Source organism: Falco cherrug, chromosome 20, assembly GCF_023634085.1.
Source record: "Falco cherrug isolate bFalChe1 chromosome 20, bFalChe1.pri, whole genome shotgun sequence".
In the NCBI taxonomy this organism is placed as follows: domain Eukaryota; kingdom Metazoa; phylum Chordata; class Aves; order Falconiformes; family Falconidae; genus Falco; species Falco cherrug.
In genome coordinates this window covers 695,124-715,890 of record NC_073716.1, presented here as the reverse complement: position 1 = coordinate 715,890, position 20,767 = coordinate 695,124, and the positions used below count along the sequence as shown (strand labels likewise).

General features: G+C 62.0%; 1 protein-coding gene across 1 annotated transcript; it reads left to right on the top strand.

The window, feature by feature from the left end:
• Window positions 1–1,662: 1,662 nt before the first annotated feature.
• UBTF (upstream binding transcription factor) lies at window positions 1,663–19,918 on the top strand. Its single transcript, XM_055697483.1, is given in 24 exon segments — window positions 1,663–2,094; window positions 4,164–4,295; window positions 7,297–7,304; window positions 7,306–7,440; window positions 7,442–7,474; window positions 7,782–7,865; window positions 8,564–8,726; window positions 9,463–9,526; window positions 10,171–10,225; window positions 10,228–10,293; window positions 10,787–10,897; window positions 11,202–11,335; window positions 11,771–11,912; window positions 12,259–12,300; window positions 13,082–13,195; window positions 13,390–13,545; window positions 14,043–14,198; window positions 14,432–14,542; window positions 14,632–14,720; window positions 14,927–15,116; window positions 15,398–15,445; window positions 15,665–15,733; window positions 16,137–16,283; window positions 17,190–19,918. Coding segments are annotated over 23 exon segments (2,289 nt in total). The 5' UTR covers window positions 1,663–2,094; window positions 4,164–4,237; the 3' UTR covers window positions 17,304–19,918.
• The last annotated feature ends 849 nt before the right edge of the window (window positions 19,919–20,767 follow it).

The window sequence follows — 20,767 nt, the reverse complement described above, 5'->3', positions numbered from 1 at the left end:
CGGTGCCGGGGCCCGGAACGGCCGGTGTTGTGCCGGCAGCCTGGGATGGCCCGTAATTTGCAGGCAGCTCGGGATGGCCGGTAATTTGCAGGCAGCTGCCCGGCCGGGATTGGCTGCGGGGAATGACGCCCAGCACAACAAAGGTGGAGTTGGAGAAATTGCATTAAAAAAAATTAAGAGCGAGAGAGAGGAGAAAGGGAGCGGGGAGCGGAGGGAGGGGAGGAAACTGCCCCTCGCCCGCCCCGCCGGGGAGATTCCCCACCGCGGCCGTGTCCCGGGGCTGCCCGGGGCCGCGGGGCGGGCAAGGAGTGCGGCCCCGCCGTGGCGGAGGGGACCCACCGGGGCGGGAGGCGGCTCGGCTCGGCTTCCCCCCCCCCCCCCTCCGCTTCCCCCCCCCTTTTTTTCTCTCTCTCTTTTTTTTTTTTTTTTTTTTTTTTTTATGCAAACGCCGGGCGAGGATTGTTGCACATGTAAGGAGATTTTTTTTTCCCTTTCCCCCCCCCCTTCCCTCCTCTCTCCTTCCTCCTCCTCCTCCTCCTCTTTTTCTTCTCGCCACAGTGTTGCAAAAGCAAAGAGCAATAAAAAACACGGCGAAAGCGGCGGGAGCGCGGGGCGGCGGCGGCCGGCGGTGCCGCTTGGGGAGCGGCGGAGGCTGGCGGCGGACCCCGGCGCGCAGAGCCCGGCTGATTGGAAGAGAAAACGCAGCGCCATGGAGGCGGGGGAAAGCGCGATCGTCTCTGCGGGGACTGGAGCGCGTCCACGCCCGGGGCCAGCGCTGCAGAGCTGGCCGCCGTTCAACCGCCGCTTCCCCGCCCCGGCCCCGCCGAGCGAGCCCCGGCCCCGCCGAGCCGCGGCCCCCCAAAGCCGCGGCCCCGCAGGTACGTGCCTGCGCCGGGGGAGCCGTGCCGCGCCGTGCCGCCCGGGCTCGCCATTCGCCGCCGCGCCGCTCCGCCGGCGGGGCTGGAGGAGGCGCTTTGTTCCTCCCGGGCTGCCGCCGCCGCCGCGCTCGGTAAGCGCCGCCGCTCCGCGGGCTCTCGCCGCCCGCCGCGGCCGGGGGGGCTTGCGCTCGGTGGGGTGGGCTTTTTTTTTTTGTTTTGGCGGCTTTTTTCTTTTTTTTTTTTTTTTTTTTTTTCTCCCCCTAATCGAGGAAAGCAAAACCAGCTCGTTTTCGCGCAGGCCCCGCGGGCAGGAAGCCGCCGCCGGGTCTCGCCCGCCCGCCCGCTCCGGCCCCGGCCGCGTCCGCGCCGGCGGGGGGCACCGCGCTGGGGCTCGGGGCGGGGGGGAGCGCACGGCTCGGCGGCCTCGGTGTGCCCCCCCTCCCTCCTTTCCCTTCCCTTCCCTCTCCTCCTCCTCGCTCCCTCCCTCCTTCCCGCTCGCCCTCCCTCCCTCCCGGCTGCCGCAGCTGGATTTCGGGGGCAGGCTTCCAGCGCTGGGCGGTTGTTTTTCCCCAGCCCGGGTGAGTCCCGCGCCGCGGCGGGGAGCTGGGCGCCGCGCTCCGCCGGCTGCGTGCCCGGGCTCGTCCGCTCCCCCCCGCCGCGCTTTATACCCCTCTCCCCTTATTCTCTTTTTATATATATAGATTATTTTTTTTAAAACACCCCTTTTTTTTTTTCTCCCCCCCCCCCCCTCCCTCCTCGCCTTTCTTCCCCCCTTCTTTCTTCCTTTCTTCCCTCCGGACCGGGAGCGGGGCTCCAGCCCCCCGCTGGGTGGGTGGGTGTTTCTGGGCTCGAGGAGGGGGTCGCGGAGAAGGGGGGGGGGGGGGGGGAAGGGAAGAGGAGAGGAGGGGGGCGGCGGTGGGGAAAAAAAGGGGGGAGGATTGGGTAGGAGCCGCTCCCCGGGGGTCGGTGCGGGGAGGTCGCGCTGCCCTCGCCCGGCTCGCTGCAGCTGCCCGGCCGCCCCCAGCCGGGCATCCCCGCCCCCCCTTCCCCCTCCTCCTCCTCCTCCTTCTTCTTCTTCTTCTTCCCCCAGCGGCTCCGGCGCGGGGCTGGGGCTGCGGCGGCTCGGCTCGAGCTCCCCCCCCCCTCCTCCTCCTCCTTCCACCCTCCTCCTCCTCCTTCTCTCCTCTCCTCCTCCTCCCCCTTGCAGCCCGGAGAGGTGGGGTTTGTCTCGGCTTTATAACCGCGCCGGCTGCACGGGTGGAGGGGAAGGAGCGGCGGGCGGAGGCGGGCGCAGCCGGCCATTGTGTGCCGCGGCGGAGAGCGGCCGCGCCGGCCGGGTAACGATGGGGGGGATGGCGGATGGGGAGAGCCGGGGGCGGGGGGGGGGGGGGGCGGCAAGCCGCGGCGCATTGCATCGCTCCGGGGGGCCGGGGGAAGCGGAGAGGGGCCGGGGAAGCGCGCGCGCTTCCCCGGCCCCCTCTCCGCTTCCCCCGGCCCCCCGGACTCGCCTCCATTGTCTTGCCCGGGGGGGTGGGGGGGTGGCTGTGCTGCGGGGGGGGGAAGGCGAAGGCGGCTCGCTGGCGCCCGGGTGGAAACCGGGGGCGGGAGGGGGCCGGGGAGGCGCCGCCGGGGCCGCCCGCGCTCGGTCCCACCCGGTTCCTGCTGCCTGGCGGAGGAGGAGACTGGAGCTGGCCGGCGGCGCAGGGCATGTGCGGGCTCCCCGCCTCCGCCCGACGGCCCGGCCCCTTCCTCCCCCGCCTCCTCCCTCCTCCTCCTCCTCCTCCCCCCCCCCCCCCCGCCCCCCCCCCAGGCGCGGGATCCGGTTCCCCCCCCCCCCCGGGGGATCCCGCGCCCCCTCCCCCCCGGGGATCCCTCTGCGCGCGCAACGCGATCGCCCCCGCCACGCCCCGCGATGATCCGATGGATCCCTCCCCTTGCCACGATCCCGCCTTCCTACCTCCGGGTGTAACCCCCCCTCCGCCCCGCGGCGATCCCCGGTCCGCCGACGCCTCCGGGGGATGGGCCGATCCCACCCCCGGGGTGATCCCGCATCCAACCCACGAGGTGGTCCCAGATCCGCCCCCCCATCCCCCTCGAGGGCTTATCCCACCCCGGGGGTGATCCCTGGTCCCACCCTGGGGTGATCCCCCATCCATCCCCCCCCCCCCCCAGAGGTGGTCCCAGATCTGCCCGCCCCAGAGGCTAACCCAGCCCTGGGGGCCATCCCCCCCCCCCCCCCGCCCCCGAGGGCTCATCCCACCCCGGGGTGATCCCACGCCAGGGCCTGATGGGGTCTGCACCCCCATCCACCCCCCTGGGACTGATCCCCCCCCCCCCCCCCCCCAGCAATCCCAGACCTGCCCCCTGCATCTCCCCAGGGCCTGGTGGGGCCTACACACACCCCCCACCCCACCCTTGCCTTCTGTCAACCCCCGCGTTCCCCCTCCCAGGAGCTGATCAGCCCCCCCAGGGCAATACTCGATCCCTCCTGCGGCTCTGGGGGTCCTGCCCCCCCCCCCGGGCAGTCCCCGATGCCCCCAGGGTGATCCTGCCTCAGCCCTGGGGCCTAGATCCCCCCTGGGAGGCCCAGGCCCAGCTGCATCCCCCAGCCCTGGGGCCTGCTCTGGCCTGTCCTCCTGGATTGATCTGCCCCCAGGCCCGCGGGCCTGCCCCCCAAGCCCCCCTTGGAGCTGGGGGATCCTTCTGTCCTCTGAGCATGCCCCCTGGCCCTGGCGGGATCTCACCTGATCCGTGGTGTCCCTTCCTTTGAGACCCACTTTTTGTCAGGGGGGTCAAACACGGCTTGGAAGATCCCTTAGAGCCCTGTTGGCTCAGATCCCCCTGACCCCGCACCTATGGATCCCACACCCCCCACACACCACAGGGGACCCCCTGAACCCTTCTCCCCCTTGGATCTGTGGGGATCCCCCTGGGATCCTGCCCCACCCCACCCCGGGGACATCGCCCCTCCGAACCTCGTCCCCCTGCCCGTGCACCCCTTTTCTCCTCACCACCCGCTAGGCTGGGGGGTCACGCCGTCATTCAGAATCCCCCCTCCATGAACCCCCCTGCAGGATCTCGGGGACGCCCCCATGTACCCTCCTCCTTTACTACGCCTGCCCTGCACCTCCTCTCCAAGTCCCCTCCAACCTCACAGGGTCCCAGTACCTCATTCATCTGGGGGGGCATGGATGCCTGGGTCAGGCCCCCCCTGCTCCCCGTCAGGGGTTGGGGGTCCCCTCCAGCTTGGGGGGGGTGCCTAGCGGGGGTCTCCTTTGCTTGCAGAGCTGAGCAGGAGTGATCTCGGGTAGTGCGCAAGGGAGCCAGCAGGGACCGTCCTGGGCGCAGGCAGGTGGAGGATGAACGGCGAAGCCGAGTGCCCTGCAGACTTGGAAATGACAGCTCCCAAAAACCAAGGTGAGTCCCCCCGCAACCACAGCCCCCCCCCCCTCCACACCGGGGTCCCACGGGAATACCGCTGCCGGTTTTAAAAAATAACAGCAAAAAAAGCCCCAAACATTGGGGGTGGCCCTTTTGTCCAAGGGATGGAGGAGCCGCGATCCCGGCTGTGCCAGTGCTTGGGGGGGATTTACCGGTGCGGGCTCCCCCACGGATGGGCACGCACACGTGTGCTGGCGTGTGGATGCATGTGCAGCGCCGGCAGCCCCCCTGGTCCTGGTGAGGTGGCCACCAGTTCGCAGCGCTGAGGATGCTCTTTTTGGGTGGCTGGCGTTTCGGGCCCGGGGGGCTGGCACAAAGAGGTGCTGCCTTTGCCGTTCACATCTGGGCTGCATTTAAAAGCTGAGTCGTTACCTTGGGCCTCCGGCTTCCAGACCCCAGGATGACATCAGAGGTTCAGCTTTTATTGAAAAAGGGGCAGGAAAACAAGAAAAAAGGGACATTTTATTTGGGGCAGCCTGCCTGGGCAGCGGGGCTCTGCTGCCCCACCACCCAAAAACTCCCTGGGTGACCCCCCCCAGCCCCGGGGGGTGCAGCCTAGCCCCCCTCACCCCTCTAGTCCCCCCAGCTTCCCTCCGTTGCCGCAGTCAGTCTGTTGCCCCGAGCGAACCCAGCTGGAGCACGTGTTCTTCGCTGGGTCTTTAGATGGATTTAATTACACCGGGGCAGCTTTCCTAATATAGACCTGGCCTGGCCGATGCCAGGAGAGCTGGGGATAAATCGGTCCCAGGGCACAGACAGCCCCATTCATCTTGGCAGGTGAACTCCACAATTCCAGAGTTTTTGGGCAAACCCCAGCCAGTCGGAGGGGGACAAGAGCAATGCGGGGCTGGGTGTGGGGTCCCCCGTCATCCCCACCCCCGCTGCCGGCGAGGTTTTTGGGATGTTTCCACAGTTTTTTTATGTATTCCTGTGGGCTGTGGTTATTTCAGCTGTCTGCTGGCGGGGAGGGGGTGGGGGGGGTCACACAGGGCCAGAGGTCTTGAGGCATTCCTGCGTTGGAGAGGGGAAACTGAGGCATGGGGCTTGTTGATGGGGGCAGGTTTGGGGAGGGGGGGGTGTCTCATCCCCTTTTCCTTCCCCGCTTGATTTTCCCGGCTGTGCTGCTTTCCGTTATTTCTCCCGATTTCTGCAAGTAAAGTCGGCACCAGCATCACAGCCCGATTCTGCCTCATTAGTCCTTGCCTGGGGGGTATGAAAGTGGATGGGAAAAATAGGAAGACAAAATTTTGGGCTCGGTGGCCCCTCAGCTGTGATCTACTCCCACCCAGGATGTGCTGGGGGGATGGGAGGTTCCTGTCTCTTTTCCCCCATGGTGACATTTTGGGGCTCTGAAGCTGGGAGTGCGGAGACACGTCCTGAGCCACTGGGCTCCGTGCTTTATGGTTGCGGGGGCGGGTGGGCGGGGGGCTCTTTCTCTCTACCCCCTGCCCCCAATTAATCACTAACAGACCTGATGAGGTAACCTTAGAGACCATCTGGATCTCAAACTGTTCCTGCCTTGGACCCCCAACCTTACAGGCTCAGGAGGCAAAGTGGGGTGGGGGGACAGGTTCTGGCTGTGCTCCCCACCCCTACCTGTGGGTCCTATGTGTCCTTTAACACCCCTCATGCGGATTTGGGGCTCAGTGGGGCGGTTGCCCTCCACAAGGACCGATGCAGATGCAGGACATGGAGGCAGGCAGAGGTGGTGGTTTTGTGCACACTGAGTTTGAGCGGAGGGAGAGCTACAGCTGGGTATTTCTGGGAGCTTGTTTTCATTCCTGGGGGCAGTGGGAGAGAAAGGTCCTCCCCTCATCCATGACCGGCTTGCACTGTCCACTTCTCACCGGGATGCGCTGTGTCCCTTAGGCAGCTTGGAACACCCGTGTTCGCCCGGTGGTGGTGTGGGGCAGGGGACACTGTGGAGAGCCAGTCCCACACCTGGGGAGCCCCTGGGCTTGGGTGCCTGTCCCAGGCTGAAGCAGGCAGGGCTGTGTGGGTGTGCAGCTTGGGGCACTGCTCCTCCTCCAGCCCGTCCCCAGGGACCTCTCTTTCCGCTCCCAGGGCCCCGCTGCTTTTCCCCAGGGCCACCCATCTTTGCAGAGCACCAGGGTTCCTCTCCCCAGCTGGTGCACAGCCCAGCAGAGGAATTCCCCTGGCAAGGAAGCAGCCCCAGAGTCAGTGCTGGATGAGGCAGTCAGTGCTGGGAGATCTTGCCCGCTGCCTGTCCCAGCATGGGGCTGCTGTGAGTCGGGCCTCCTGGTTGCTCCAGGCTCCCTGTTTTTGCCACGTGCCCATCCCGTCAGCCAGCAGCTTGTCCGTACGGGAGCTGGGGATTCTTCTGGCAGCTCAGGGGATGATGGTGGTGGCGTAACCATCGCCCCTGCTCCATCAGGGAGCCTGCTGCAAGACGGGGAGGCTGTGCTGGGCTCTGCCCCCCTTGCTTTATTGTCTCTTGAGTTTTGACCTTGGCAGAGGTCAACATGGAGCTAGGTCCTGGGTGATGGCAAGGCTCTCCAAGTTGAAGGAAAAGCAGCACTGGGGTTTTCCCATTGCTCCGGACACATCTTCTCCCCTTAGAAATTGGTTTCCCTGTTTCCTCCTTGGCTGGAGAGCACGTTGCTCCCGTCTCGCTCTGCAGGGCTTCGCTCCTGTGTGTAGGAAATAGCCCTCTGCTCCCGCACGGCAGAGCTGTTGCCTTATCTGATGGTGTACTGGGATGAGCGAGTCCCTCTGGTTTGCCACCGAGTGGATTTTCTAGCTTTGCCTGGATTGTTTTGGCCCGTAGAAAGTTGCTCGAGGGTGATGGAAACAGCCATGTCCCTTTGATCTTTAATCTTGAGAGGCAGCATGTGGAGATTACGTGTCCTGGCGTTGCGGGTCCAGAGCTGCACGCTGGGAGCTGTAGTCCCCCATGTCCTGCCGGGAAGGCTGCCCTGCCCGTTGCTGCTGCTAAGCCTGTTTCTTTGCTGCCCAGACCGCTGGGTCTCAGGAGGACATGCTGACTCTGCTGGAGTGCATGAAGAATAACCTGCCCTCCAACGACGGGAGCAAGTTCAAAACCACCGAGTCCCACCTGGACTGGGAGAAAGTGGCTTTCAAGGACTTCTCGGGGGAGATGTTGCAAGATGAAGTGGATGGAGATTTCTAATGAGGTAATCGACAGCTGCGCGGGGCTCAGAGGGGTCTCTGTGAGAGGGACCAAGCATCCTGGTGACCTTCTGGGACTGTTTGAATCGCTCAAGCCCAGCGCCCCAAGTCCTTGGCCATTAGTGCCGACACTGTCACGTTGCCATCGGCATTGCGAACCCTCGGAGGTGCTGGGATGGGTCATTTGCCCGGGTGGTGTTAGGAGACCCTGTGGGTTCAAGCTGTGCTGAGAATGGCTCAGTGCCAAGCAGGCATCTGCCCTGTCCCCCGCGTCCAGCCTGTTCATGTTTGTGGCCCTTTGTTACCCCACAGGTGAGGAAGTTTCGGACCCTCACGGAGCTCATTATGGATGCCGAAGAGCACGTGAAGAATCCTTACAAGGGCAAAAAGCTCAAGGTATTGGGCAGGAATTGTGGTCGGTCCCTAAAGGGGGGACCTCCTCCTTCACCGGGACAGGGGCCTGTCACCCATGTGGCACCCCAGATCCATGTGGCTCTGCCACTAGAGTCCCTGCAGGCACCTCACCGCCCGTAATCCCTGCGGCCGGCTGCCCAAGGCTCCGCAGGCTGCGGGCTCTGGGCCCAGGCCAAGTCCAGGGTACATTTAATATGGCTGGCTGTATTGCTGGCAGCCTGCATCCAAGTTTAGCACCAGGGGGGCCGGAAGCCTCTGTCCTATTCCTGGCCTGCTGGGTCGGGTGGGGTGCTGCTTTTGTCCAGGCGGCCCTTGGGGCAGCCAGTGCTCTGCCACCAGCCGTCCCCAGGAGGTGGGTCCCATCCTCGCCTTCTGCCTCAGTTTCCCCTCTTGCAGCACAGCCGCTGTGCCCCCAGCTCTGGATGGCTGGAGGCTGCTCCTGAGATGCCCTGGGATATTGTAGTTCCTGGGGAAGGGAGTCCTTGTTCCCAGCATTTTTCCCTGCCTTCCCTGCAAAGCTGGGGTGTTCCCAAGTCAGGGAGCTGGATCACCAGCAGGGCTGGATGGAGGCAGGTCTCCGCCAGTACCAGCGGGAGCTGGGAGCTGGCAGGGTTTGGCCATGCCCTCCACAGTGCTGCCGGCTCCACACTCAGCATCTGCCACTCTGCCTCTCTCCCCAGAAACACCCCGACTTCCCCAAGAAGCCCCTGACTCCCTATTTCCGCTTCTTCATGGAGAAGCGGGCCAAATATGCCAAGCTTCACCCTGAAATGAGCAACCTGGATCTCACCAAGATCCTGTCCAAGAAGTACAAGGAGCTTCCTGAAAAGAAAAAGGTACGGGGTGGGGGGGAGTTAGCAAGCCCCTTCCCACTTGTGTGCCTCTGCATGCTGGGCTTTGCCTGTGCAGCTCTCCCAGTAAAACCAGTAGAGCCCAGCCTCTGCCTGGTGAGGGTTTTAATCTGGCTCTCAGTGGGAGAAGGCCTGGGTGCTTGTTCAGTCCCGTCAGACCAGTAAGACTCCCTTTGCTTTTCCTGTCCTTGTTCCCAGGATCTGTGGGGTGGAGGCTGGCTGGGTCTGTCCCTTGTCCGTCTCTTCCAGACGGACCTGGATGATGACTTTGCTGTTGGGTGGATCTGTATTTAACGCTGGGGTTAGATCACACGCCCCACCGCGGCTTCCCTGTCCGAGTGAGGGATGGATGGGGGCCGGCTCTGCTCCGAGATGCTGGAGGTGGCCTTGGGCTTGGCCAGAGCCTGGGCAGGCATTTTGGGTGTCCCAGCTTTCATCCTGGGTGGGTTTGCCACCAGCAGGACAGGTCCAGGGCACAAAGCCCTGCTGTGCCCTCTTGCCCAGGGCTGCTGGGGTGCAGGGAGAGAGGGGAGATCCTGCCTCTGAATCCCGAGGCAGGCTGGAAACCCTCAGCTGGGAGCTGCAGGACTGGTCTGGTGGGCTGGGGAGCCTTTGAGTCCCACTGGGGCTGCGGGCTGCCCAGCTGGCAGGGTCGACAGGGATGTATCTGCCTGCCCGTTCACAGTGCTGACGTCCTTCTCCACCTCCCGGTGACTTTGTGTCCCCAGATTAATACATCCAGGACTTCCAGCGAGAGAAGCAGGAGTTTGAGAGGAACCTGGCAAGGTTCAGGTGAGCAGGCAGCCCCCTGCCCCATTTCCCGCTCTGGGCAGACCCAGTCTCCCCTCCTGCATGTAGCTCAGAGACGAAGCTCTGATGGGCTCTGTGTCTTGAAGGCAGAAAGGAAGAGGGGATGCTGGAAAAAAAAAAGAGCAAGGAGAAGGTGTCTGAGAGCAGCCATCTGTTTGGGAGACTTGGTGTTGGTGACGGGGAGAGAGTGGAGGACCGGCCACGCTCTGGGGGTTAGGGTCTGCAAGGGGAGGACAGGAGCCCTGCCACCAGCGCTGTGAAAAGCTGTGGTGGCCACCCCGTTCCCCCCCAAAGCTTCCCTTGGAATGTGGTTGCTGTGACCCAGGTGGGGTCCTGGCGTTCCCCATGACCCACCGCTGCTCCAGGGATGCAGCCCCTGCCTGGCACATGAAAGGCAACACTTGTAGTTGATGCTCCCCCAGGAGGGGTGGGGCTCGAATCTCTCCTAAAACCCTCCTGCTCATTTTGGGGACAGACAAACCCACTCACCCCACCCCCCGATTGTCCGAGCCCGTGGAGGCTCAGCCCTGCGGTGACGGTTACCCTCAGTGGGGAGGTTTAGGGGGTGCTCTCCTGCCTGCGACCTCCGTAACGCTCTCCCTTCCCCACCTCCCTGCCGGGTAAAGGGAAGATCACCCGGATCTCATCCAGAACGCCAAGAAATCTGATGTCCCTGAAAAAACCCAAGACCCCCCCAGCAGCTGTGGTACAACCACGAGAAGAAAATCTACTTGAAAGTGCGTCCAGATGTGAGTACGGTGGGTGGGAGTGCGTTGTGAGTGTGAGTGTCGAGGGGTCCTGCACCCCGCTGCTGGGGGGAGAGGAGGGGGAAATGAGAGAAGCAATTTTAGGGGGGGGGGACGGGATGGAAGACGCTACTAGAAGCTCCCAGCAGTCTGGATGGAGGTAAGACGGGGCTCTGCACATCTGGAAGAAGCTCAGGGGTACAGACCCCACTTTTTGCCTGCAGTCAGAGGGGTGACCACAGCCTGAGGCAGGGCAGGACAGGTTGCCAGCGCAGACTCCCACCTCTGGCCATGCCCCACACTCACACGCACCCCCTTCCCTGGCCACGAGCTCAGCTCGCAGCCACCCCACGGCCCCAAGATGGGTGCTGCTGGGACAAAAACGGCGGGCCACACTATTTTTGCCTTTTTTTTTTTTTTTTCCTTTTTTCCCCCCCCCCCCTTCTTTTTTTGGATTTTACCCCTCTGCCCTCACCTCTGGCTTTGGGTTTTTCAGGCCACCACGAAGGAGGTGAAAGAGTCGCTGGGCAAGCAGTGGTCTCAACTCTCGGATAAAAAGAGGCTGAAATGGATTCATAAGGCCCTGGAACAGCGGAAGGAGTACGAGGTAGGGAGCAGCCTCACCCGTTCCCCTCCACACTCGTCCCTGCGTTCACTCTGAGCCACTCTGCCTCCCGGCCACAGCCACCGGCAGCTAGCTAGCCTCACCGGATAGCCAGCGTGGGCATTCAGCTAGATCCTTGCAGGTCCCTAGTGAGTCTGAGCCCTGTCTCCTCCAGTGACATTCGGGGAAGGGAGAAGTACCACTGGGGAGATGATTAGGACAATGGTTGGCTTCTCTTTCCTCCTCCTCTGGCCCCAGCCAGGCGGGGATCGGAGCCCTTCTCCTGACCGCTCTCTGGCCTTTGCAGGAGATCATGCGTGACTACATCCAGAAGCACCCCGAGCTGAACATCAGTGAGGAGGGCATCACCCGCTCCACCCTCACCAAGGCGGAACGGCAGCTCAAGGACAAGTTTGACGGACGACCCACAAAGCCACCTCCGTGAGTCCTGTCCCTCCCTGTCTGGGCGCAAGGGATGTGTCCCTCTAGGAGCTATGGCTTCAGGCTCTTGGCTGGCTTGGGCAGTCGTGGGTTCTGGCTAATGAGGAAGCCGAGGCTCTGCCTGGCTTGGAGAGCCCCGATCATTTCTGGGACCATGGGTACAGACTGTCAATGATGCCATTAACCTGGTCCTTAAATAAGTTACATATACATTTATGGAGAATCTGAGCAAGGTTTATGGCGATGGTGTTATGCTCCAGGTTGGGGGAAAATCCAGCCCCTCGATTCCCTCAAATGCAGGCACCTCTGGCACAGCACTTCACTGCCCAGTGCACCTGGGAGGTCTTGGGGGGCTCTGAGCACCCAGCTAGCTCTGCGGAGGGGACATGAGTGCGCCAGGTTGTCCCTAATGCTGGGTCCCTCCATCGGTTGCAGGAATAGCTACTCCCTGTACTGTGCAGAGCTGATGGCCAACATGAAAGACGTGCCCAGCACCGAGCGGATGGTGCTGTGCAGCCAGCAGTGGAAACTGCTCTCCCAGAAGGAAAAGGACGCGTACCACAAAAAGTGTGATCAGGTGCATGGCTGAGGATGGAAAGATGGGTGGACAGGCCGATGGGCGCTGGTGCTATGGGGAAGGAAAGGAGGAGCAGGATGGGAGAGCTTGGGCTACACATCTTGTTGGAAGTGAGCCCCTCACCCTTCCTCAGTGCCCGTTTGTGTCATCTCGACCGCCAGTTCCCCTGGAGGTCCTCTGTCACCTCCCTTCGTCCTCTGTCTCCCCGCTCTGTGTGTGTGGGACCAGCAGATGGTCTGGGTGGAGGATGCTGTGCCGGGCGGGCTGAGGTTGGGTCAGGGACTGCGTGAGGCAGGGGTGGGGCGGGGGATCTCCTGTGTAACCACACGCTTCTGTCTCCCTCCAGAAAAAGAAAGACTACGAGATTGAGCTCCTCCGCTTCCTGGAGGTGAGTGCCGTGGGGGTGCCTCAGCCATTGGGTGTGGGAGACCCCAAACGTGGGGAGGGAGCCCTGGCCAGGGGCTGGAATGGGTTAAACAGGGGCTGCACTGATGCTGCCCTCTTCTGCTCCCCCCAAACGTGGCTGGACCCAGCCATGGGTGCTGGTGCAGAGGTGTTTGCACATAGTCTTGACCCTTCCTCAGCTGCCCTAATGCCTGAGCCAGTGTCTCTGTTAGGCACTGGGAGGTGGGGACAGTCCCCCAGGCTGGCAGGGGAAGCGGGGGTGAGTGGAGAGCTGGTGCTGGAGGAGGGGTTGCTGGCAGCAGCTGCGGCTGTGCAGGCGGCAGTGAGTCTCTCGCTTCCTTCCCTTGGCTGGGGCGTAGGTGGGGGGAGCCGCGCGGAGCTCAGCCTGCCATCATGCTCGGCCCCTGGGCGGACGTGACGCGGCCCCCGCTGCATCTGCAGGGGCAGGGGGTGGAAAACCCAGGGGTGCACCCGGATCGGGGCACCTGCCTTGGCAGAGGCGAAGCAGATGAGACTGAGCCGGGGAGGGAACAGGGCTAGGGAGGAGGGATGTTGCCCAATGATAGGGGTGACACAGGCATGGGGACCTCCAAGCTGTGCTCCCAGGCTTGCGGTGCCTGCCGTTGGCCCTGGCTGGGGTGGTCTTTGGGTGAGGACAGCTGAGTGCCTTAGCTCCCCTTCCCCAGCGTCCCTGTTCCCTGACTGCATCAAAGCCTGGTGAGTGTCAGGCCAGCTAACCGTGTCTCTCCTGCTGTGCCACACAGAGCCTGCCTGAGGAGGAGCAGCAGCGGGTGCTAGGCGAGGAGAAGATGCTGGGCAGCAACCGGAAAGGGGCAACGAGTCCAGCATCCAAAAAGTCCTCACCAGAGACTGGCAAGGTGAGAGCAGCAACCAGAGAGATGGGGCAGCATGTGCCAGAGACGTGGGATGGGGTTGCTGGCATCTTGTGGTGTTTTGAGGGTTTCGCTCCATGGCTCTTTAACCATGTTATTCCTGGGGTTGGAGGCTACCAGTGCAAGGCAGGTCCCTCAGTGGGCTTGCTCCTAGCCACGGTCCCACGTCCCTCCTTCAGGCCAGCTCAGAGAAGCCCAAACGGCCCATCTCCGCCATGTTCATCTTCTCGGAGGAGAAGCGGAAGCAGCTGCAGGAGGAGCGGCCGGAACTGTCAGAGAGTGAGCTGACCCGGCTCCTGGCCCGCATGTGGAATGACCTCTCCGAGAAGAAGAAGGTTGGTACCGTCCCTGACCCTTCTCCTCCATCCCTGTCTCTGCTGCTCCATTGGGCATCTCCAGCAGTCTGGGGGACACTGCCTGGCCTTGTGCTGCTGCAAGGGGCTTTTTGCTTGTTCCCCAGCATTGCAGCTGGGGGACGATTGTCCCCAGGAGCATCGCAGCTCCAGTGAGCCATCACCCAGGCGCTGGTGCCAGCACTGATGGGTGCTGCCAGCTGTGCCCTCTCCCTCTCGTGACCTAGTGGGTCAAAATCCAGCAACTTGAGAAGCCTTGGAGGGTCCTTGAGCCTCAGTCTAAAGACTGGATGGTTTTCCTAGTGGTGGGAGTCCTGAGGTGGGAGGGTGTGTACTGGGGGGCTGCTGGTGTTACCATGGGAACAGCACTGGGGGCAGCTGCGCCGTCCTGCTGCCTGCCCTCGCAGTGCTTGGTGGCCGGGGGCTCGTGCCCAGGTGGCCACGCTGCCCCTTCACCCCCACCGTGCACCCCTGCGCAGGCCAAGTACAAAGCACGGGAGGCAGCGATGAAGGCGCAGTCAGAGAAGAAGCACAGCTCAGATAAAGAGGAGCGTGGGAAGCTGCCCGAGTCTCCCAAGACAGCTGAGGAGATCTGGCAACAGAGTGTCATCGGTGACTACCTGGCTCGTTTCAAGGTGAGGAGTGGGCTGGGAAAGGAGCTGGAAGTGGGATCGTTGCTCCCGCCAGCAGGAATTGCCCAGCACCATCTCCCCTGCTTTCACAGTTGAGGCAGTGGGTTGGGGCTGGGAGCCATGGGGAGGACAGGGTCACAGCAAGGGAGTGGGTGCCCCGCAGTGCTTGGGGGGGCCAGGCTGGCGTCCTGGGAATCTTGGGCGCCTCTAATGTGGTGCGGGGTTCTGTGGCACAGAACGACCGGGGGAAGGCACTTAAGGCAATGGAGGTCACTTGGAACAATATGGAGAAGAAGGAGAAGCTGATGTGGATCAAGAAAGCAGCGGAGGATCAGAAGCGATACGAGGTGGGTCCTTGCTCCTTCCTGCCCCTCGCCACATACCCATGGCTGGCGCTGCCCCTGTCTCCCTGACCCCTCTTTCTTCTCTGACTCAGAGGGAGCTGAGTGAGATGCGGGCCCCTCCGTGCTCCACCAACTCCGCCAAGAAAATGAAGTTCCAGGGAGAGCCAAAGAAACCTCCCATGTGAGTACCTGGGGGTCTGGGGTCTGAAAAGTTAGATCTGGCCAGGCAAGCGGGCTGGTGCAAAAGAGCCTGGAGCAGCACTGGGGTGGAGGGAGCATGGGATGGACCATGGTGGGGACGGATGACGGTTACTGTGGGCTGCTTGCAGACACCTGGGTTCTTTGTGCATGCCATCTGATCCGCTCTCCGTGTTCCCCCCTTTGCAGGAACGGTTATCAGAAATTCTCCCAGGAGCTGCTGTCAAACGGGGAGCTGAACCACCTCCCGCTGAAGGAACGGATGGTGGAGATAGGCAGCCGCTGGCAGCGCATCTCCCAGGGCCAGAAGGACCACTACAAAAAGCTGGCAGAGGAGCAGCAGAAACAGTACAGGGTACACCTCGACATCTGGCTCAAGGTGGGTGCTGAGTCCTGATACCTGGTGGCGGCACCAGAGGGCTCTGGGATCGGTTGTTCTTGGGAATGCTTGGCGTGATCTCTGCTCACAGCCTTCCTCTGGGAACCACCATCTCCAGACCCTTTTTTGGCATTTTGTAACTTAAAGAGCCTTTAAAAAAAAATTAAAAAAAAATGCACGTGGGGAGGGGGTGCCCTGTGCTGGAGTCCTTCTTGGCTCCATGCCCTGCTCCATGCCTGCCTGGCCCTCCCTGCCCCTGACTGTCTCCCCTGTCTCCGCAGAGCCTCTCGCCCCAGGAGCGGGCCGCCTACAAGGAACACACTTCCAACGTGAGTATCCCCCCAGCATCGCCGGGGGGACCCGGGGGGCTTGGGGCTAGCCCGGGGTGAGGTTGGGCTGAGCAGCTGATGAGCCGGGCTCAGGAGAACGCCCCCGAGGGATGTGCCCCTTGCGGCTTGGCGGTGGGGTTTTCTCCCTGCTGGGCGGTGGGAAGCTGCTGAGCTCGAGCCCTGCAGCTCTAAAACGGTTTTGCTCTGTTCCCCCTGCAGAAACGTAAGAGCATAGGGAAGATCCGGGGCCCCAACCCCAAGATGAAGCCAACCATGCAGTCCAAGTCGGTGAGTGCACCGTGGCCGTGCTGGGGGCACACAGCACCCTCCTCTCTGTGGAAGGCGCCTGGGGGACACACCCAGACCTCTTGTCCAAGGCATCCCTGGTGCTTTCTTCTGCCTCCCCTTTGCTGAGACCATAAACCAAGGGTCCTCCCCAGATCTGTGCTCAGAATCCACCTGGGTCTGAGTTTTGACCCCCTGTAGTCTATGACATAAGCTTGCTTCCGCTCCTGGAGCCTTTTTGGGGCCATTTGTAAGATAAATGGGGAAAGGCTCCCAGGAAGACATGCGGGAGGAGCCACCTGATCCTGCTCCATGGGTGGAGGAACCCAGGGATGGGGTGCTGCACCCAGGGGTGCTGGTGTGTCCCAGGGTCTCTGCCTATGACCAACCCTCTCCCACCCCACAGGAGTCAGAGGATGACGACGAGGAGGAAGAAGAGGAGGAAGACGACGATGAAGATGAGGACGATGACGATGACAACGGTGACTCTTCAGAGGAAGGTGGCGACTCCTCAGAGTCCAGCAGTGAGGAGGAGAGTGAGGACGGGGACGAGGTGAGGCTGCGGTGCGTGCCGCGGGGAGGGCGCTGGGGCCAACCCGGGCCCCGCTCCGCTCCCATACTACTTGCTCTGCCCCCCACTGACCCTCCAGGGCTGGGCGTCCGCACCCGGGCTCAGATAGGACCATGGTGGAGGAGCTCCCGGGAAGCAGGGGGACACGGGGAGGCGAAGGGGAATGGGATACCCCCACACACACCCCCAATGTCCCCGGGGAGGGTGCGAGGAGCAGCCGCGGGGCGTAGTTAGGAGCAGCCTCGGGATGTAGAGGTGCGGGTTGTGCAGAGCCCCCAGTGAGCAGAGAAAAATCTCCTGTCTTTTTCCTGGTGGAGATACTGAGTCTGGTCTCGGCTCCGTTTGCGCCAGTGTGAATGCCGAGTAAGTCACCAGAGTCAAAGTTTTACACCGGTGCAACTGAAATCAGAGTATGCTGGATGGCGCTGGGGCCAGAAACCGTGTCCGTGCCTTGTGCTCGCCACCGGACAGGTGAGGTGTTTCGACCCCCTCGTTGGTCTCAGCTCACGCCTCTTCCTTCCCTGGCTTTAGAGGGGGGAAACTGAGGCACGAGGCGGGTCGGGTACCCTACCTCAGATCGTGTAGCGAGGCAGTGGCAGAGGTGAGGGTAGGACCCCCGCGCGCTGCTCCGGCACGCTCCCCCCCTTCTGGCACCCCTGAGCTGAGCCCTTGCAAATTCATTCCCGCCCCATGTCCCTCCTCCATCCCCCCGACCCTGGGGTGGCAGCGGTGGGAGGGATGGGGTTGCACCCCCTGCTCCGTGGGGAACCCCCTGTGCCACAGTGGGGAGGGTGAGCAGGGGGCCAGGGGGAGATGATGGACAGCAGCTGGGGCCCCCCCACCCTGCCGCTAACCCCCCCATCCTCTCTGCCATGCCCCCCTCCCCAGAACGACGACGATGACGAGGATGAGGATGATGAGGATGAGGATGACAACGACTCAGAGGGCAGCAGCAGTTCCTCCTCCTCCTCTGGGGACTCCTCTGACTCCGACTCCAACTGATGCAGCCAAGCTCTTAGTAACGTTGTTTGGTTTCTCGGTTTCGGTCCCGAATCCCACCCCCAGCCCCCCAAAACCTTTTCCTCCTCTTCCTCCTGCCCCACCCGGTGAGCCACAGCCCCCCGTGGGACCCCCCAACCCGGGGAGCGGGGGCCAGAGGAACCCCTCCGTCGAGCTCACACTACCAAGAGGGAGCCAGGGGCTGCTCCTCCCCTTGGCTGGGGGGAGAGGAAAGGGTGAGCCCCCTTGTCCCTCCCACCTCCCATTTATTCTCCCTTTACTGAGGGAGGGGAAGCGATTTTTTTTTTTTTTTTTTTTTTTTTTTTTTTTTGAGATTTCATTATTTTCAGAGAATCACCCCATCTCACCGCCTTCACACCCTTGCTGCCAGCTCCGGACTTTATAGAAAGAAAACAAAAACACACAGGAAAAAAACAAATACCCCCACACCCCCCTTTTTTCTTTTTTTTGGTTAAAAAGTCCCAAACAAATGCCACCACCCCCCACCACCACCCCTGCGCAGACCCTCCCAGCCTGGGGTGCAGAGCATGAGCCGAGTTGCTCAGGACTCAGCTGTTGGGATGTCTCCTTTCTGCCCCCTCCTCCCCTCTCTGTGCACCACCCCGGCATCTCGGGGCTGCCCACCCACCCACCCAAAAAAACCCCAACCAACCCAACCCCCCAACTCTTGTACAGTCTGGAAGCTGCACTGGGAGCTCACCGGGACCTCTGCATCCATGGCACTTGGGAACGCCGGCCACAGACATGACCACCCGGCGTGTCCCCGTGGTGGGGGGGGGGGGGATGGGGGGGGGACGGGGGGGGGGATGGGCGTGCGTGTGTGAGCGTGTGAGCGTGTGTGCCGGGGAGGCACCCGGGGCCGTGGCACGCATGGCTCCTACCCGCCCGGGGTCCTGGCTGCTCAGCGTGACCAAGGGGGGGGCATGGGGGTGCTGCCGGGGTGCCCCTCGGTGTTGTCGCTGGTTGTTGTGCTGTTGTATTTTATTTTATTCTTTTTTTTTTCTTTTCCTTTTTATAAAACGAGAAAGATACATCTTTTATTTTTTCTCCCCTCCCCCCATTTTTCCCTCCATGTCTGGTGAAGCTGCTCCTCTCCCTTCGCCCCAAACCCTGGGGGGGACCAGCGCTCCCCTTGTCCCAGTTACCCCCAGTTTGCCTCACCGGGGGGGTTCCTGCCGTCCCCGACCCCCCTGGCCATGCTGTAAATATTGGTGCGGTTTGGGTTTATTTTGGGGGGATCGATGCCCCCTTCCCTGGGAGGAGGATGGGGCTGCGGGGACCGGAGTGGGTGCGTGGGGGGGGGGGGGGGGGGGCTGGCAGTGCCTGTCCAGGGCCCCCCCCCCCCCCCCCTTTTTTTTTTAAGCAGACATGAGCACCAGCAATCCCACAGCACCTCCCTGCAGGGTTCCTGTCCCCCCCCCCCGTCCCCGTCCTCCCCCCAGAACGCTCAGTGCAATTGGGGGACCCACCCCAGACTCCCACTCTGTGAGGGGTGGGGGGCACAAGGTTTGTCCCTTCTGGTCCCCCCTGTCCTGTCCCCGGAGAGGAGCTGGGCTGGGGGACAGGATTTGGGGGACCCCAGGGAAGGGGGTGGGGGGCACCTGCCCCCCCCCCCCCCCCCCCCCAGGTTGGGGAGGGGAGGCTGGGGCGGGGGGGCTTTTCCTTGTGTGCTTTAATTTAGCCATTTTTCTCTTCTTTTCACCCAAATCAGCTCAGCAGGTGGCTGGGGGGGGCGGGTATGCTGCAGGTTTGGGGGTTTTCTGGCTGCAAGGGTGGGGTCCCACGGGGCCTCACCCCCCCAGCCATGACTGCCCCTCGGGTTTGCTGCTCTCAGCACCCCAAATCCAGCCCCCCCCCCAAGACCTTGAGTCACCCCAAAACACAACCAAGGACCCCCTCAGAGCTGGGGGGTGTGTGTGTGTGACACCCCCTTCGTGGCCTCTCACTTCAAATTGGGCTGAAAAACCACCGTTTTGGGGAAATGGACCCCAGCCCTGGGGTGGGGGGGGTGAACCTGGGTGCCCCCACATGGACAATCCCCCCGTGTTCCCCCTGGGACCGGGGCCCCGAAGAGAACCCGGCCGGTGTCGTGTCCCCACCCCCCATGTCCGTCTGTCCGTCCCTCTGCCCCCCCCCTCCCCCCCTCCATTTGGTAATTTCCTTTAATTTTCTTCCCAATTTTTAATGCCCCCCCATCCCCTTCCCCTAAGGGGAACCCATCCCTTTTCCTGCTGAATGTACCCAGCACCGTCGTGTTTTAGTGGATGTGTTTTTAGTACAAAAAAAAGACAAAAAACCCCCGCCTTTTTTTTTCTTTTTTTCTGTTTAAAAAAAAATAATAAAAATGAAAAATTCTTACAGCGCCGACAATTGGGGGAAAAGGCGTTTGCGCTGCAAGAGAGTTGAACCTGAGTGCATTTTGGCACTGCCACAAAATCCCGGGATCCTTTAGATGGAAGTTCTTGTGAATTACATTAAAAAAAAAAAAAAAAAAAAAAAAAAACAAACAAAAAAAATCATCTTTTTTTTCTAATATTTAAAGAGTGTTTTTGTAGGTTTAAAAAAAAGACAAAAAAAAAATTAAAAAAAATAAATAATCCCAACTTGGAATTTGTACGGCTGAGCGGGACACGGGGGCCTCGCGGCTGCGGTGTCCCGGTTTGCTTGGGTTTCGGTTCTTTTTTTTTGTTGTTGGGTTTTTTTTGAGTTTTTTTGTTTTTTGTTTGTTTTTTTTTTTTTTGTATAATAAAGTGAAAAATAATGTTTCTGTTCTCATGTCATTACTATAAAAAATAAAACTTTAGGAAAAAAAAAAAAGCGTGAAGAGTGTTTTTCCCCCACCTGTGTTGTGGCTGGGGGGATCAAGGGGGAGATCACTCGGGGGGGATCCACTTCGGGGGGGATCCCTAGGGGTCATTTGGGGGGCTGGGGGAAATCCATGGGTGTTTGTAGGGAACGCTGGTGGTGGTGGGGGAAAGCTGGGGTTATTGGTGGAGGGATCCGTAATGGCATAGGGATCTGTTAGGATCACTGCGGGGGCCTGTAGTGGTGACGGTTAGGGGACTCCGTCGGAGCCATTATCTGGGGGGGATCCCTGGGGGTCACTGGGGGGTCTGTAAGGGTAGGAGGGATCCGTGGGGATGGGGGAGATCCATGGGGAAAGGGGGATCTTTGGGAAGGGAGGGGATCCGGGGGGATCCATAGGGGTGGGGGGGACCGTGGGGACGAGGGGGTCCCTGAGACCGGGGAGCCTCGGGGATCGGGCTCCCAGGGGGTTCTGCAGAGGGCCCGGGGAAACCCCCGGGGCACCCGCTGGGAGGGCCCCAGGCCCCGCCCACCACCAGGCCCCGCCCACTCCCGCGCCCCCCGACAAAGTGCCGGCCCCGCGCGGCGGCGGCGGTGGCGGCCGTTCCCATTGGCCGCGCCCCGCACGGCGCCTCCCCATT